The sequence below is a fragment of the Callorhinus ursinus genome, unplaced genomic scaffold (genome assembly GCF_003265705.2).
Source record: "Callorhinus ursinus isolate GAN/ISIS: 27379988/994484 unplaced genomic scaffold, GSC_fseal_2.0 scaffold17, whole genome shotgun sequence".
NCBI lineage: Eukaryota > Metazoa > Chordata > Mammalia > Carnivora > Otariidae > Callorhinus > Callorhinus ursinus.
In genome coordinates, this window is record NW_027397079.1 from 27,120,764 (window position 1) to 27,140,263 (window position 19,500).

At 34.3% G+C, this 19,500-nt stretch overlaps 1 protein-coding gene across 1 annotated transcript in view; it reads left to right on the forward strand.

Moving 5' to 3' along the window:
- The window catches only part of TNKS (tankyrase), a 207,403-nt gene that overhangs the window by 99,997 nt on the left and 87,906 nt on the right, over positions 1 to 19,500 (forward strand). The window contains exons 4-5 of the mRNA XM_025885956.2: positions 13,117 to 13,153; positions 13,920 to 13,995. Coding sequence (XP_025741741.1) covers positions 13,117 to 13,153; positions 13,920 to 13,995 — 113 coding nt within the window. The remainder of the gene's footprint in view (positions 1 to 13,116; positions 13,154 to 13,919; positions 13,996 to 19,500) is intronic.

Below are 19,500 nucleotides of genomic sequence, written 5' to 3' on the forward strand. Positions count from 1 at the left end.
GTTATCATTAGCCATCACTGGTCTCTTTCTCTGGATACTCTAGCATGTGGCAAGGATTCTTCAGTCCTTAACTCCTGTGAATTCTCTTCACTGTTGCATACATCTTTAAGGGCCCTATTTACCTACTAAGAGAAGCCTCTTTTCTGTATTATCTGGTCATTAATGTTCAGTACTTGGTATGTTTTACTCACTTCTGAGTTTCTAACCTTCTCAGAGTCTGTCTCAGAAACTTTATTCTTGGTTTCTTTGCCCTTCCTAACTTCATCCCGCCCTCTACTTTTACTACTGTCCTTTCTTCTCTCCTACTTCTTCCTTCTTCTACCTCCCCTGCCCTTTCTTCCTCTCCTACCCATCCCTCCACCACTGCCAAATAAATGTCCAGAAGTCATACTCTGAATCAGAAGTTCCTCACACGTAGGAGAACTGTTCTTACCTCAGAATTTGCTCCTATATTAGTGACAGTGTTTAATGAGTTTTGTAATCTTACAGCTCATGATAGTTTTAGATGTTGACTGTCTAAAACAGAAGCTACTGGCCACAGGTAGCTATTGAATACATGAAATGGGCCTCGTGCCACATGGTAAAATGGTAATTTTTTAGATATATTGGGTGAAATAAATGTATTATTAAAATTAGTGTCTTCTGCTCACTTTTCTTTAACATGGCTACTAGAAAATTTTAAATTACATATGTGACTTGAATTATATTTATACTAGATAGCATTTTTTAGACACGCTGAGGAGATTCATTAACATGAAGAAAAAGAGAAAAATAAATTACACATTAAAAATAATAAAATGCATAGCATCCTGGAACCATTTTGGATAGATAGAACTATCCCTGCACATCTCGGTAGGCCTAGAGAGCACTGCTGTATTGTTGCACAATCTGGCTGAGGTTCATAATAATTGGCCCTGATTTTCAAGAAAGGTTAAATTATGTTTGGAATAACCCATTTTTGAATGCATACAAGTGTGTAATATATTTCATAAAGAAATTCCATCAAGAGCAGAGGAATTAAACTGCTAAATTAGCAGTTACGTTGAAAACTTGGCTATCTGGAGTGATTTAGTCTTTGAGTGTTCCAAGAGAGTTAATTTTTATGGTAGCAGCTTTATAATAAGGCTAAATGACAATTTTTTATGAGAGTAGTTGACAGATTCATGGGAGGAAAATAAGCCCACCAAAGAGTGGAAATACCACAATATTCAACAACATTTTGCATCTTTAGAAGTGTTTAATATTTAGTGTGAAGTATTGTATTTGTATTAAAATCATTATTTCCAAAAAATTTTTTTGAACCAATATGTAGATTTGATCTCATCATTCAAGTAATTTTTGTATGTAGTACCTGCAATCTTTGTCTTTGGTCATCTATGTTTAGAAATGGTGATGAGCATTTCTTACTGGCAAATTCTATGATAAAATTATTATTAATGCAAAACTAAACCTTAACCTTGGAAAAACAAACTAATATTACCATCAGTGTCTGAACCTCATGGCAGTGTTGTATGCATGAAGTGATTTGTATCACAGGTTAATCTAAGCAGCTTTCTAAAAAATAAGAGGAACAAGGAACCTGTAGATAATTACGTTCCGAAAAGATAATCAAGCATTGAAAATTATATAAATCTAATTTCTGCCCTCTAAGAAATAATAACTAGGCAGACATTTATATCAGCACATACAAAAGACAAAGAATGTTGCTTCAAATTTCATTGTTACTAATGTAAGATTGTCTTAGGCATGCTTCTGATAGGAATGTTGCTGCCCTGTCTTGCTAGGTATTTAAAATAAGGTACTAGACGATAAAACTGATACTAAGAGATGGGGCTTAGTATATTTCAGATAAGAAAATGAAATGTATGGGGCGCCTGGGTGACTCAGATGTTAAGCATCTGCCTTCGACTCAGGTCATGATCCTGGGGTCCTGGGATCAAGCCCTGCGTCAGGCTCCCTGCTCCGCGGGAAGCCTGCTTCTCCCTCTCCCACTCTCCCTGCTTGTGTTCCCTCTCTTGCTGTTTCTCTTTCTGTAAAATAAATAAATAAAATCTTTAAAAAAAAAAAGAAAATGAAATGTACAGTTGACATGTCGTTGTATGTCAACTCTATGTAGGAGAATGTATCCCAAAAAGATAATTTTAAGATTATCTGAAATTGAATATCTCCTATTTCTCCTTTTTGCTACTTCAAGTAAAAATGTTTTTCTGACATATTTAGACAGACTTGAAACAATTTCCGAAAGCAAAATTTTACAAAATAATTTTTCTCAAAAATGCAGGTATGTCCTCTTCATTTCCTCAACTTTTTTCCTTCTTTTTTCCATATTTTTCTGAAGTAATAAACATTCTCCTATATCTCCTTCTCAACTGAACAAAATAAGGAAAGTAGATAAAAATACGAGAGGATAGTTGAAACCAGAGGTAATCAGAGTAGTACAGTAGCCCATTGTATTAACTTTATAATAAAATGATTAAGTAAATTAAGTGAATATTCTAATCTATATTAGATTTTTTTTGAAGCTAATACTGTGCTCAGGAAAAGGACAAACTGATTTTCCAGCATTATATCTCAGTAGCTCTCTTTATGGACTTTTCGATAACAATATTTTTCTTTTTTTTTTTTTTTTGATAACAATATTTTTCAAAACTGCTCTTGGAGAACATTAATATGTCTGAAATGCTTCCCAGCTGAACTGGGAACCCTCAGTGTCTGTCTTGAAATGGGTTGTACAAGAATGAAAGGCTGTTCAATTTTAACAACTAAATTAATGATTAAATAGATTAGCTATATTATTTAAATAGGTTATTCTTACTTAATAAGCATTTCTCAGTATATGAAATCTGAACCTATAGAAATATACTCATTAAGTACAAACCGAAACAACAAAGTGCTTCTGTGGTTATGTTCAGCAAGATTACTGGACAAAGTATTAATCTAAGATCAAGATATAAATATTTTAAATTATACTATTTATAGCTATGTAACGTGATATGCATAGTCACACAATAAAGCTAACACATCAGATTACAAGCTCTGCTTCATTGTGATCCGCTCAGTGCCTTCTCTCTCCTTGACGTTCTTTCCATTCCTACTGCCACCATTTATGTTCTTTTTCCTCCCACCATCCTCCCTTGGTAGCCTTGTAACTAATCCCCACTGTCTCCAGGTCTTAATTCATTGAGTTACCAGGTTAAGTTCAGCTTTGATTAGCTTACTCTCATGCTCAAAAAAGCAAAAGAATAACTCCCTCTTCCTGTGCCTTACAAAATAGTGTTCGATTCTGCAATATAACGTTTCCAGATCCTTCAAAAAATAGATCATATTTATTCTTTTGAAATATTATTCAGTGTCCTCCATCCCTTCACAACATATTTGACATTGGTCACTTTTCACCTTGAATTTTCCGAACTCCTTTGCTCATGTAGATAATTATCCAACCTCCAGTCCATTTCCACATGTTAAAATCCTGCCAAGAAATGTATGGCCAAGCTCGTATGTGACTTGACTTCATGAAATCACTGCATATCATTCCAATTAAAAATACCGTCAAAAGGCAGAGATTACAGTCCTAGTTTCGTCACTACATAGTTTTAAAATTGGGGGTCTTAAAGGAATCGTGTAAAATAAGGATATCAAACCGTTTATCTCGCCAAGCCTTTTGTCAGATTATTATTTGGAATCAGTGAACACAAACCAAAGGTTTGGTAACTTTATGAATCCAAGAAGCCTGTAAAAACTCTAAACAAATATTTGAGTTTATGTTCAAATGTGCAAGGTATTTTCTTTCTAGGGAGGGAGTCTAAGACTGCTTTCTTTAGCTCCTTAAGATGGTCCATGATCCAAAAAATGGTTAGGAACTATCATTACCCTGATCTAAGTCTTCTGTTTACACAGACATACCTAGACACACACAGTGTCTCTATCTCTCAGTCACACTGGTAAATATCTAAAAGCTTTAAAACCATAGTGCTTAGCTCTGTTATCTCCTAACAGTGGTCCTCAACCACTTTTCCTCAACACACCTGACAGATAATGTTCCCATGGGCGATACACTTCCATCAAGAACAGTTTTGTGCTGCTGCCTGCTAAATGAATGCGATATTCTGTGGGTTTGGTGCCATACCTGGTGTGCTGGCTTTAAATTTATCACTTTCCTACTGATGCAAGATTCAGTTGACAATACAGTAGTAGTGGCTGTATTATGATCGGCATATTGTAGTTATCAAATATATATTTGTTAAATGAGTAAAGGATGTTATTCAAAGGAGAACTAATAAGTGAAAGGCAGTTTTTGAAAAAAGAACAAGAGTTTGAATGAGAAAGATTATGCCTAGGATAATACCATTAATCAGACTTCACTAAAGTTAATTAACTCTAACCTTGAATAAGAGACTTAGTGATACTTCTGGGAAAATACAGGACAAAGAGTAAGTTAAGAATTTGTAGTGGAAGAAGTAAATCACAGTTGGTGCTTTATGAGAAGACCCCATATTGTAAATAAGGTTACTACACCTTTTAGAGACTTTGTATCCAAGGACAAAATACATTATACTAAGAATATAAATGCAATCATATACAATAATTACAGTGAAGACAAGACAGTTCTTATATCATTCAAAAGGTAGTCACTTGTATTTCTATATTAGCCTTTGTTTTTTTTAGTTCCTTATACTTGTTGTAAGAAGCAGAGGTTGGACAATCCCCAAGTAGGTGTCTCACAAAGCTCCGGGCCCTCAGTAGGTTGATGCATTGAGGGGCCAAGCATCCTGATAAGAGTAAGGACTGCAGGAAAGTAATTTTCTTTTTGCAGATAACAGCATGGTTCCTATAAATCAAAATATGCTTTGTTATATTCTCATAGCTCTGGGATTGCAGGTACTACATACCAAGCACTTTCTTGAATGAAGAGATCAAATTTGTGTATTTTCCCTGTTTAAAAATATACGAAAGCCCAAGTGAGAAGCAAAGAACTAAAAGGTGTGTAAATTGGTTCAGTTTAGGTGAATTTCCCCTACAAGAGGAGGGGTTGGGATTTCTAGTGAGGTTGTGGCAGTACTGTCTTACTTCTCATTAGTTAACTTCTCTGTTTTATTCTTACTCCTTTTGATAGGTGATACATCCATACTCCAGAATTAACAATTTTCCAAGTTTTTAGAAAGCCATAAATGGCAGTTTCTTACAAAGTTGAAACATATACTTACTATAAACTCAGCACCCCCACTCCTAGGAATTTGCCCATGGAAATGAAGACACTTGTCCTTGCAAAATCTGAATCTTTATAGTAACTTTATTCATAATCACCAAAAGCTAGAAACAACCCCTGTTGTTCAGCTGGTGAATGGGTAAGCAAATTCAGGTGCATTCATGTAATGCTATACTACTTAACAATAAAAAGGAACAAATATTGGTATGTCCAATGACATGAATAAGCATTTATACTAAGTAAAAGAATCCATATTCAAAAGTTTACATATTCTGTGATTCCATTTATATGACATTCTAAAAAAAAGTAAAAGTATAGGGACAGAAATCAGATCAGTGGTTGCCATGAAATGGGGTTGGATAGGAGATTGATTATAGAGGGGCATGAGGAAACTTTTTGGGTGATGGAAATGTTCTGTATCTTGAGGTAGTGGCCACACAGCTGTATAAGTTTGTCAGCATTTACAGAATCATAAATCTAAAAAGGGTGAATTTTATTGTATATAAATTATATATCAGTAAGCAAATAAAATAAGACACTGTACATCTACTATATCTTATAAAACATCCCAGTAGAGTCTGGTGCTGCACCTTGTAATCAAGCGTTAATATTTTTGCAATGAAATATATGATAGTTATATATACCAAGTTGGTAAAGTTTTTCTGCCAGATGGATTTTTGGAGCTTTTTGGATTTGGGATTTGCAAATAAATTGTGGATGGATGACTATGGAAAAAGCACCACTGGTGTAGAAACAAAGAATATGAAACTATTGGCCTAACTGTTTTGGATCAAATACGGATTTTACTTTTCCAAACCACTTTTATAGGAACATTGTGATAGTAAAAAAATCAATGTTCCACGTCTCCCAGTCTCATGCAACTCTGTCTTGTCTTCTTTTTGATATATCAAAAGGTCTTTCCCTCTACAGCATAATCTAAAAGGTCCTTTTCTTTGTAAGTACAGGCACACTTTGCAGAATATCTCATTGGTTAATAATGTCCTGTAGGAACGCCTTTCTTGGCTTTTAATATCCAGTCTTTTAGAGAGTATATATATCTTATAACCCTTTTTGGGGGCTAGTGTATATTTATATTTATGTCCCAAATTTTAATATTTATATTTTTAAAACAACAACAACAGCATAAGGAATAGTGCAGAAGACAATAGGGGAAGGGAGGCAAGACTGAATGGGAAGAAATCAGAGAGGGAGAAACCATATGAGACTCTTAACTCCGGGGAAATAAACTGAGGGTTGCAGAAAGGGAGGTGGATGGGGGGATGGGGTAACTGGGTGATGGGCATTAAGGAGGGCATGTGATGGGGTGAGCACTGGGTGTTATACGCAACTAATGAATCGCTGAACATTATATCAAAAACTAATGATGTACTATACGTTGGGTAATTGAATTAAAAAAAAAAAGATTTAACACTCATCCTAAAATGTAAAACAAAACAAAACAAAAACAATAAAAGTCCAGTGGAAAGTCTTGTTACATGCCAAATACAATTGACAGAAAGAAACAGGTTTAAATTATTTGGAACTCTGCAAAGAGTCCATAAATGGGACATGTATCTTAGATGTTGCTGGGGTAAGCAAGGTCATATTACTACATTCAAAGAAACTAGTTGTTAACAGTTCTATTATTTGTTGATTGCATTACATGTTTTTTTGCAGAGCCTTTGTTATGTTTGAATGTTTTTGGAATGTTTTAAGACGTTGGTTTAGGTTTTTGTGTTGACATGTAATCTGTTGTTATCTTTTAATCACTTAAATATTGTTATATAGGATAATATAGTTGTATTTGGATGTCTTTTTCTTAAAATTCAGTAATATACAAATCACTTTCTTCTGAAAGAGCTGTTTTCATTTAGCTTCTATTTGGAGTGTTCCCAAAAATTTAGAATTAACTAAGTAAATAGTATAAGTTGAATGAAATTGTTTTACTGCTTCCTCTGTAATTCCCAGGTGTAGTGTTTTATAATAGCTTAGTAGAGATTTTGTACCCCAGATAATTTTATGTTTTTCCTTAAAGTTTGTTTAGAGCAACATTAAAATTGTCACAGAAGAAGATCTGAGCAAAAAAAACCAAAAGAAACATCTGAGCAATACTGAGAATCAAATACAGGATGAGAATTGTAGAGCTGAAACCAGAGGTCATTTAACCCTTCACCCTCCATTTCCAGATGACAATAAAATGGAAGGTCCCTGGAAGATAGAGTGACTTTCCTGAGGTCACACAAGTAATTTGATGGCAGAACTAGAATTCACTCCAGATCTTTTATCATACAGTTCAGTGTTTCCCCCCATGTTTCATGCTGATGAAGTTGCTTGATATTTAGTAGGGGACAAAAAGTTCACAGCGTTTTGGCAGTGACAGCTTTAAGAATAATATGGAAAGTAGTTTATTAAAGTAAAAGATGACTTCTTTTTTTGTTTTTTCAAGGTGACTTCTTAAATAGTCAATAAAAACACTAAAGTAGCATGGTCCCAAAACGTTTGAACTATTCTAACATTCTTCCTGCACTGTCTGCTATTGTAGAGAATAGCCCCACATGCTTATTGAAAACTTGAGATAAGGCTAGTGCAACCGAGAACAGTGTTTTTATTTTTTTATAATGTTAATGTACATAAAAGTAAACAGCTATGTGAGAGTGCTGCATATTGTATTGGACAGCAGAGCTTTGAGGTTATATGGTATTACAGCACAGGCCATGTTTAATGGTAGCTAATGTTGGCTAATTGAAAAGGTCAGAGTTGTAGGAGGCAAAAGAAGAAAAGGATCTCTGCTAGGAAAATACTCTGTTCAAGCCTAGAATTTAAAAGCCCCAAATGATTCTGTGTTTAGAATGGATGTGGAGTGTTTAGTTTGACCATGATTCTAGACTTAACTAATAGTATGGACTTTGAATCCAGTATCAGAATGAGTGGGAAGACTGGTAAGACTCAGAAGTAGGAGGAAGGCATTAAGAACTCTGATAACTTTGTAATTTTTCTCCATTTGTCCTGGAAATATTTATGAAAGATTTCAGAGAGAAAAAAATAATTCAAGAATTTCTGGAGTTTATAATAGTAGAATAGCAGTCTGTCCAAAAATTGCTTTTGGTGGAAGACCCATAGCTTTAGCTTCTTGAGATTAGATTATTTCCTGGTGCGTTAGTGAAATTCCTTCCACAACTACATAGTTGGTTCTAAATTTTCAAATCTATTAGTGAAAATACAGTGGAGTTTGTCACCTAAATTAATATTTTATTCCCCATATGGGCTCTCAGGTGAGCTACAAGAATCAGTGCATCTCCTATATTTGCTGGTACCATGACGAGAAAATATCTCTGTGAGAATTATCAATTCACGGTGCTATTTAGCACTCAGGAGCATAAGAGTCCCTAAAGCTGATAACTGAGATGATTGATTACAAAGTCTTTACATAGCCCTTCCCTTGAGATATCTAAGGCAGGAAGAATTAAAGCATGCTATAGGAAATGCCAAATGCTTTGATCATTTGAATAGACCCAGAATGACTTTTTCTCTTCCTTCTCCCTTGGTCCACAATGTTAAAACAAACTGAAAGGTTAAGCCCTGTATACTTTTTTTTGGTCCATGTTTACAAGCTCATCTGAAAGTTCAAATGCTTTAAAATGGTTTTGATGGAAGTATTTAGCTTACATAAATAAATAGGTTTAACCTATCTAAAGCTAGTTATTGTTGTTTATAAAATTGCTTTATCACTATTACTGTTTTGTTACTGTTTTGTTTATATCTGTCATTTAGAGTTCAGATTTGGTTGGTTTGTGCTCACATATTAGCTTTTTTCAGAGCCTGACAGATCATGAATAATGTTCCGTAAAACTTTAGACAATTCATTTAACTGCTTCAGTGTCAATTTCATTAACTGTAAATGAATATGTTGCAGATGATCCCTTAGGAGAACGATTCTGAAATTGGAGGTGAGGTGACAGAAGAAAGGTGACTTTCAAATTACATTCCCCTCATTGCATCTAAGAAGATGTTACTATAGGCACGTATTGTGCATGGCTTCAAAGTAGAGAAAAGTCATAATCCTTTTTGAGTCCCTCATTGCTCTAAGAATTTGTGATTCTGTGTTCATAATGTTTCCATGCTATTTCACCTCAATAAAACCAAAAGACTCAGTTTTACAAAACTAAGGTTACTTTGATCCTGTCAGTTACTGAAGAAAGAGGCAAAAGCACTTTAAAATGTTGAAATTGAGATAAGTCAATAATTATGACTCCTATTTATTGATATAAGTTTTCTTCACTTTTTAAAAAGATTTTATTTATTTGTTTGACAGAGAGAGAGATAGAGAGCACAAGTAGGCAGAGAGGCAGGCAGAGGGAGAGGGGGCAGCAGGCTCTCCGCTGAGCAGGGAGCCGGACGTGGGGCTCAGTCCTGGGATCACTAACTGAGCTGAAGGCAGACGCTCAACCTCCTGAGCCACCCAGGCCCCCCAGTTTTCTTCATTTTTATTCAAAAAGTAATTTTGCCTTCATACTAAGTAAAAAGAGAAGTTTTTTTCTAACTACCTCAGAAAAATACAAAGGGAAGTTTCATTTTTAACCTTTTTTAACCATTATTTTTTTAACCTTTTTTAAAACCTTCTTTCTGATAGCATACCTCCTTAACACATTGACTCACACCTCCCCGTGTATGTGTGTGTGTGTGTGTGTGTTTGTTTTTACATATATCTTGTCATTAGTTTACTAATAAAAAAGAAAATCAGATTTCGGAAACTAAACTTTGTGGCTTGCTTATTTTTTTAAGCCCACTTATTTTATTCTAATCAAAGAAAAAATATAAGCCATTTATTTTCAGCATTCCTGGCTGCTGTTATCTTGACTATAATTGCCTAGTTTCCTTTCTGGCTGATCTATTGCTAGCCTTTATCTGGATGTTATTAAAGAATATAAATGCCCCATAGAGCACTGTAGTCTCAGCCAGAATATTTTCAGATTCTCGGCTAAAATGAAACAGAACTAGTGGTTTGGCTGTTAAGTAGCTCACGTTTGTTGTCAGAATATACGAGGGACTCGAAATTCACTGTTAGTTGTTGCTGAGATGTAGCATTTGAAGAATAGCTTTGACTGTTTATGGATTATGGTCCTTGGGCACCAGATAGTGGATGTTGGAATGTATTGCAGAAAAGCTGATTAAAGTACTGGAGTCTTTAACAGTAAAAGTAGGAAGTCGCTTTGTAATACCTGTGCCTGACTCTGTCAGATGCACTTAGATGTTTCCTTTAGAAAGCTTTGGTTTATTATCATCTTATCCATGCAGGAATAACATTTTTGTAAAAATGTGCCTTTTGGAGAAAACATCAATAAGCTATACTTGATGAGAAGTGTATGTAGGTAGACTGATTTGAACTTTGAAGATCCCAAGTACTTTGCAGTCTTATTTTCTAGCTTATTAGAGTCATATTTCACCATGACTCAGATTTCAGTAGTAGGTACTTTGGTTCCCAATTTTCATGTGTTGTGACTGTTAACCAGGGAATGTATACTTACCTCAAAATATAAACTATGGCAGAATTCATTGTCTCTCCCCATCCCCTACCTCTTGGGCCACTTTCTTCCCCAACAGCAGTTCACTGAAGTAGAGTATAATTACAAAACTTAACAGGTCTTTAAATATACTTTGCACTCCCCTTGTTAAGATATTTCAATTACTTCCTCATTGGTTTTGAAATAAAGTTCAGACTTCTTAGAGAGACTCATGATCTGTTCCTTCTCTGTCTCGTGCTTGCTCACCCATTCCCCTGCAGTGTGTGTGGTTTCAGGTTTGCAGACCTACTATTTCCCTCCTCCTTTCTTCTTTATTTTGGTTGCTTGCTTCTCCTTCACCCTTTTTCACCTGACCATCACCTCACATTTACCCTCTTCGAGGAAACCTCCCTTGAACCACAATTATCCTGTCTCTTATTAATCTCAGTTAGACTAGGCTTTAAGCTCTTTATAGCATTTCATAAGATTCTTTTCATACTGTACCAGAGTCATGTGTTTGTCTCACTTAATAGACGAATATTCCTTGAGTTCAGAGATGATAGTAGTGTCTTTTCTGGTTTTGAATCTGGCATATAGACCTTTCACATAAATGTTTGTTCATGGACTGACTAAATGACTTCTACAGATAATTTTATAATTTGACTTATTTTGCTCCTCATTCTTAAGGCATCTTCTGAGGGTATGGGTTATGCCATTTTCCTCACAAGAAGCTTTTTAAGTTGACTCACTAACTTTCATATTGCCACCTAAAATGTATAGTAAACGTAGGTCTTTGGCTTTGGGAAGACAAGAACCTTATTGGCCAGGACATTAAGGAATATAAATCTTAAAACTCAGTCAGTTAAAGAATGTGGATGGAATACAATATTTGGGAAGTTGGAAAGACCAACTCCATGATCATGAATAATGCATTCTAGCTTATCTGTGTATATTGTTGAATCTGTGACTTTAGTGGTATATAAAATTCCCTTAGGAGAGAATAGATATTTAATAACTTTATCCTTATTTGAAAATAACTGTGTACAGTTTCTACATTTTAATGTAATCTTAATCTGAGAAGCAAGACAAAGTTTAAAAGAATATTTGCTAATGATGGGTTATAGAATTTAAACATAGGCTTGGTTGTCCTTAGGTGTCTTTATAGTATTTGCATCAATATTCTGCATTCTGTAACAAAATAGAAACAAAATACAAAGAAATCCATATTTATAAAATGACAAGATTTTTAATAATTTAAGCTTAATTCTGAATAGAATAACATTTTCATTTAGTCTAAAATTTCATTTCTTCTTATATGTACGCTTAATATTGGCTTTCATGTAATTGTTTGCTTAGACGTTTTGTATAATTATTTCTTTCATGATATAGCAAACTGAGTCAGCATATTATAGCTGAATCATAGTCCTGGCTGTTATTTTTGGTTATTGAATGAACAAACACTGTATTATTAAAATTCCTTGTCCTTCAATTGAGCTTGCCAAAGAAGCTTATTTGTTAGATCTTGAATACGCTAAGAAATGTGTATTGAAGGTTTTAAATTATATACCTGGTTTCAGTGCTGTTTTAAAAAATAGAAGGGAGAAAAATTATCCACATCCCAGTAGTTGGCTATCTGCTTATTCTCAGAGACCCCAGCCTCCTTTTTAAAAATAATTTTAAGATTTCTTGTTTGTTAAAATTTGGTATTGAATTTGTATATAAAGTGTGAAGACTGCAGCATGTTAGAATATTATTGTCATTTAAGAATGTATTCACTGTTTTGGTTTTTGGAGCGCTGCCTCCAAGAGGTTGATAGCATTTGGTACGGAGTTCACGTATTTCTAGTCTACAGACCTACCCTGTTGAGGCAAAAGCTTCATGATGTCGATGTATTTTTTTCTACTGCTATAATGCTCGGCAACGGTAATTAATTTTTTTTGAAAAAACTTTCCATGTCATTACAAATAAAACTGAGGTTTTTTTTTGAAGCCTAGTAATTTGTACCTTTAAAAAGCCACATTATTTTGCTTTTGTCTCAGAATGTATTATGCTTCACAAGTATACTGTGACAGCCTGAATAGGAAAGGGGGGAGGGGACATTGTCTTCAGCTGGCATGCTGTTATCAGAGGGAATGTGTTTCTGGACACGAGATTTAGCATTCATTGGTTGTCTGAAGAAAGCTATTTCATCTGAGGATTGGACAAGAAGCTGCGTCAATTTGCTGCCCGTCTCCAAGGCACTGGTGATGCTGCCTTCACAAGCTGGCTAACGTCACGGCTCCATCACCCAGCGGGGTGTGGACTCTCTTTTTCTGTTCTTCTCTCTTTAATTCTGTATTTGCTGCCTACTGCATTTCTTAATCTGTCTTCTGCCAAATGCTAACAGCATGATATTTTGCAATCATCTAGGTGAATACAAGAAAGACGAACTCCTAGAAGCTGCTAGGTAAGTGATTCCATTCATTTTAAGTGAGTATAATGCATGTAAGGGAGAAAAGGGGGAGGGCAGGTGGAGGACTATAAAAATTATAACATGTTATTGTCTTGCTTGGATTTTACGTGATAATGCAGATAAGACCTTATACTCGGTCTCTGTATACTTTATTTTACATGATTAGTGTGTTAAATGATAAAAGAGTTTTTCAACATGGTAAAGATTATAAGGTTAATTTTATTTGAAACATTCCGTAGGGTACCTGCAGACCTTAGTTGCCCAGCTTTTCGGATGATCTTCTTGGAGTATTTAAATACCTATCTCTTCATTTTTCTCTGAAAATTTTTCTAGCAAAGCTTGAATGGGGGGCATAAAGTAACTGTTAAAATTCTCATCCATTTTCTTTTGTTCTTGGTCATTTATAATTTAATTAATTAGCTTTTTTCATCATTTTGTTATGTATTTTTAAGTCCAGTGTTTTAGATCACTTATCAGAATAAAGTTTGTTTGTAATTAAGAAGGTGACTTGATGCAGGTAAATAAAACAAATGAAAATGTAGAAAGCTACATTACCCAAGATGTACCACTGTATGATGATTAACAGGAATTAATTAGGAATATATTAATTTAATTGACTATACCAAAAGAGATTCATTGAGAACCATATACAAGAAATCAAAGCAAACCCATATTATTTTCCACTCTTCTGAAAAATAACCATAAATATTCATAAGAAGCTCTATAATTTTATAGGAATTGACTCACTACCTTTTTACAGGAGTGGTAATGAAGAAAAACTAATGGCTTTACTGACTCCTCTAAATGTGAATTGCCATGCAAGTGATGGGCGAAAGGTAAGTTATTTAAAATATGATATCCTCCTTCAACAATTTCTTCTTGCTTTATACTGAAAATTTTTGAAGTTGGCATAGATATATGTATATGTATACACACATATATGTCTATATAACTGTATTTTTACTGGCATCTTTTGACCAGAAAATGAAATGCAGCTGTATCGGTTATTGGCAGTTGTGACATATTCACAGAGCTGGTGAAGCATGGCTTTTAAGCCTTTTCTCTTAAATGTCAGACACTGAAAGTTGTTTGTTAAATGGAACTGCAGCTTTGTCGGTGATTAAAATTATAACAACATATATTATTTTCTGTGTATGATCGTGGAAATTGGAAATATCTGTTTATGTCCTATTTTTACCCGTCTTTGGGAGGGTATTTGCATTTTTTATTTCCTATTTGGCAGAGGGAGATTTGTTTGCTAGATACCAACACTTTTTTCCATTTAGAGCTGAGAAAATGCTAACAGTGTTTTAGATATGTAACAGTCCAGCTTTTTTGTTTATTGTTTATTTAATTGGCTAAGTTTTTATCATGGTATAGTGAAAAAATAGATGAGAGAGAAATATTCTGCATTAATTTACAGTTGTTATAAATGTAAAGTGCATGTATAAAATGTAGAGCTGGCATCTTCATTCTGTGCTTTGTATTCTTGCTGATTATAGGCTGAAATGTAACCCTTCACAGCCTCTGGTAATTGACTGCAAAGTTTTGCAGTGATTTACCTGATAGATACTAAAAAGCAAAGCAGTCTGTACTGTAAAGTCTTTTTTAAAAATGACAGCTCCTATCTTAATGTTTAAGGATAGATTCTGCATTTTAAAAACAAAATACTAAGTTACACCGTAAATATTGAGGAAAATCATTTTGTGCCTAACATTTAAAGAATTAGTTTCTTTGAAATTATTTGTAGTGAAAATGTGCTCTGGAAAATGTCAAGGTGGATGGTACACCCCTTAGATACAATGTCTTTATAGTGCCTTCACGCTTTTTTCCCATTCCAATGAAACGCATTTAATAGTGGCAAAGAATTGAATCCTCCCCTAAGAATATATGTTACTTGTTACTATAGCTGGCTTGTATATCGTGAAGTATCATGTGGCCTAGTGAGCACTCAGTTTCTCTGGATAATTTGGGAGAAAAGACTTCTACTTTAATGAAAGTTTAAATTATGTATATTTCAAGCCATAAAGTAGCAAAGATTTGCTCAGGATTATTGATGACTTTTGGGAGATGTTGTTAAATGATAACTGCTCATTTTCTTTCCTTCGATTTTGAAGTTGCTTTGGGGATTTTAACATTCTTGAGTTACTTTGAGCTCCAGATTCTGTTTGGATCCTCTCAGTAGATAAAGTGACTTTTATCACAGTGCAGAAAAGGGCTTTCTTAACCATAGTAAGTGTAACTGTATCCTTATATAGAGCTTGTCTAGAGCCCAGCCGACTTAAGGTTTTCTTAGTCATCTTAATATTACAGAATTTTTGTGAGATTACTGTAGCAGGAGTCAGTTTCCATCCCAGCCTCATTCTCCCATCCTCACCCTTATACCTTGCCAGCCCCATTTGTAGCTCAGGAAGTCATAATAATTAAGGAGCATGAACACTGATAATTAACAAATTACCTCTTCTCCCTGCCTCACCCCCTACATAACTATATAGAACTCCCTTTATTTTTCCTTCTCCCCAAAGGAGGATATACATCCCTCATTCCTTTAGCCGGAACCAGTGTATTCCTTACCCAGATTCCTATGGCTCCTTTTCTGTATTACTCTATGGCATTTACCACAGAGATTTTCCTCTGTTCATCCATTAGCTCTTTGTATTTTGCACTGGACCAAGCCCGGCACCTTACAGGTAGCAGAATCTTAGGATATGAATATTGCTCCCTAATAAACATAATTTTATCCTCTGAGTTGAAGAATCATCTGTGCTCTTTTCCATTTAGAAAATTAACTTAGAAGTATGTGAATAAGAGACTTTATATTTTCTGTTATTATATGTTATTACTAGTATTATTTTACTAATTTATTTTTGAGTTATATGATGAAACAAAATTATATATTTTAATGGATAGAACATTTTTAAGAACGTGTTTCATATATTAATATTGTGCTATAGGATTCATAACATATATAATGCAGGAATTCTCCAGAATGTGTTCCTATGCTTTTTTAGATTATTAATTTGCTCAGATTAGATAGAAAAAGGAAATAAGACTGAAGCATTTGTTAGGTTTCGGTGCTATGCATAGAACATAAAAAAATCATTCACAATTGTGCATCGGTATGCAAAATGCAAGTAAAATTTCATAATTAAAATATAATTATGTTCATATTTAGATATTACCTTTGTTTATGGCACAGAGTAGTTCTTATTAAATGTGCCAGCTACAGTAAAGCCACAAAGTGGTAAATATTCTGGGTGCTAATGGAGATTGGGATAAGATCCCTCAGTTATGACAGTATCTTTTGTTTTCTTGCTATTGGTGTCAAGAAAATGTGTAAGCAAATCTAGCTGTGAAATTACAAGTCTGCCATGTATTTAGTATTTTTTCAGGCCATTTGCATGTGTTTATCTAGAATTAGGAAGTCAGTTGTATATTAGCAAGAGGATAAAGGTACTTGACATATATAGTAAGTTAGGTATATAAAGTTTTATTTCTTAAATTTGCATTTTTAGAGCACAAGGCAGAATCAAACTTAATTTTACAGGGTTTCTAAATGACTGTGTTAATACTTAAGTGAATCCTTGGCTGTCTCTGTTTTTACTATGATTCCTGATTTGTAAATTTAAAAAAAGCCCATGGAAATGTCAATTTCGTAATGTTTTTAGAAAAGAAATGTTCCTTATACGTGAACTAGTAGGTGCAGAATTTGCCTTAATATATGTGGGAGTTTTAGACTGCAGCATTCCTTTTCAATGCAATACGTGGGACTGCACAATGACAATGTAACTTTTAAATAGTCTCTTAATTCTATACTGTGACTTGGTGATTATCTAATTAGGTAATATATGAGTGGTTAATGTTTTTATTTCCCACAAACATTTGTTTTTCTAACCTATAAAATTCTGAAAATAGTGAAGTACCAATAAGGTTTTAAGAAATTTATGTTGTTATTTATGCTCTTATTTTACATGTACATCAAAGTGGAGCTTGGCTACTCAAGAAATTTCCAATTGTTTTTTTACCTCAAAGAGCAAAGACAAAATTTTGTTATAATATTTTGTTCTAAAATACCACATTTGTACACTCATATACACATTTAAATGACGGCCACTTTAGAAACATAGGGGCATAGATATAATTTATTCTTCAATCACCTACCCATTATGATTATACATAACATTCTGTGATTCCTTATTTTGAATTGCAGTGAAATGCAACTAGATCTTTCAAACAGATTGTTCCCTTTCTAGAATTCTTTTTTTCCTATGTTTTCAAACTTAGATTTGTTGTCCTTTATTCTCCCTTTAGAGTGCTTTGATCAGATGTTTTATTAGCAATCAGCCAAATAATTGTTTGATATGTAACTTTAAGGTGGTAGTGGTTTCTTGTTTTTCAGTATTAATTTTCATAAGGATACCTTTATACAGTGAACAAAAATTTGAATACATCTCAAATTATTCCAATACTCAACCCACTTCAGAGTTCTTTTTGGTCCCTCTTGTGTCATTTCCCTTTCTTGGCTGCCTTTATCCCCTTCCAATATAAATGTCCTACGTCTGTCCCCCCCTATGCCAAGGGAATAGATTGGAGTTGGGTGTTACTGTACATATTCCTAAGTAGGAATGGGTGTCTGCATGCGTGTACTGTGCCTATCACTCTGATTATCACCAAATAATGAAAGGTACGAATATTTGGTTGGTACTTTATTTTTATAAAGAATGATAGTGTAATTTCTGGTATTTCACGTTTCTTTTTGCTCCTTTCATTCATTCAGCCAGCACTCAGTTATACGGTGTATAGGTCACTGTGCTAAGTGTTATGGGAGATAAATATGTGTTTAAGTATTGGTTCACAAGGAGCTCAACACCTGATAGAATGATTAAGACATCCTGTACGTGGAAGCTAATGCTCTAAAAAAATGTATTTTTCCTTTTGCTGTGATTTAATTATACAGTGTAGATTTAAGGCGTTTTTTGTTTTTTTGTTTTTTGGCTTTTTTGGCCACTTTTAAAGCATTAGTATTTAGACATGGATTCTCTTCTCTAAGAAACGACAAATTTCGGTGAACGGGCAGTTGGAGGAGCATGATTTAAACTCAGAAACATTACTGAAGGGTATCTTTAAATGTCAGATTTCTACTGTGTAAATGTTTGCTTCCGTAAAACAGTTAATAATGAATAAGATTCTGGAAACAGGAAAGTGTTTGAAAACTATTTTTTAATAGAAATCAATGAGAAATAAAGTAGAATTTAGTGCCATCCATTGAAGATACCCATAAAAGAATTATTTAGTTGAAAGAGCAATAGACTCAGAGGTCAGACAGACTGGGTTCTCTTCTCTGCTGTTCCACTTTCTAAGTGTGTGACCATGGCTCTACAGTTTGCAATGCATTCATTTGTAAATGGAGATAATCATACTCCTTACACAAGGTATTTGAGAGGATGAAGTGAGATAATGTGATTAATGTATACCATTGTAGCACATAGTAGAACCTCAGTAAATTAGATCCCTACTCCTTTGATACATGTTTTCAAAGCCTTTGGACATATTTAGAACGGACATATGTATAGTTTTGAGTACTCCAACATTCCCCACTTCACCATGGAAATTGTCTTTTATTATCCAAGCTCAGTCACAGATATCATTTGGATGAAATGTATGTGACCAGGTGGTCTATAAAGCATATAATTGAATTAATTCTTTTGGAGCTTGATGTTCACCACCCTCCCAAACCATCACATTTAATAAATAAATTTGTTTATATTAACAGTTTATAAATTCAGAAACCTGTTTTTGAGATATATATAACCATTTTAAGCCTATATTTATTAAAAAATTAATATCTGGCTGAAAATAAAGCCACAGTATTCATTTGAATTCCATAAACACATCCAGTGAAGCACAAAGAATATATAAGATTGGTGAACTTCATTTTGCATTTATATTTGAATTTTAGGGTTATATACATTTGTTTATTGTAATGTAGAATTTCTCAGTATTCTTGGTTAACAGCTCCCTCCCTCAATGTAAGTCTCCACCAAATACCGTGTTTGACCAGGATTTAAGCAGCCATTATATGATAGATTGTTACTTTGAAGACCTCTCAAATGAAACCACGCCTCTCATTATTTTCTGCTTTGGTCTAGTTCCTTCTTACACTGACTTTGAGCTAAGCCTGGGACTGCTTTGATGAATAAAATAAAGCAGAAGTGGTGCTAGGCCACTTTCGGGACTAGCCCCTGAATTGGCCTGGCAGCTGCCAGTTTAGTGCTTTTGTAATAATGCTCTCGCATTGAACCCAGCTGCCATGCCATAAGGCAGCCCAAGCAGCCACGTGG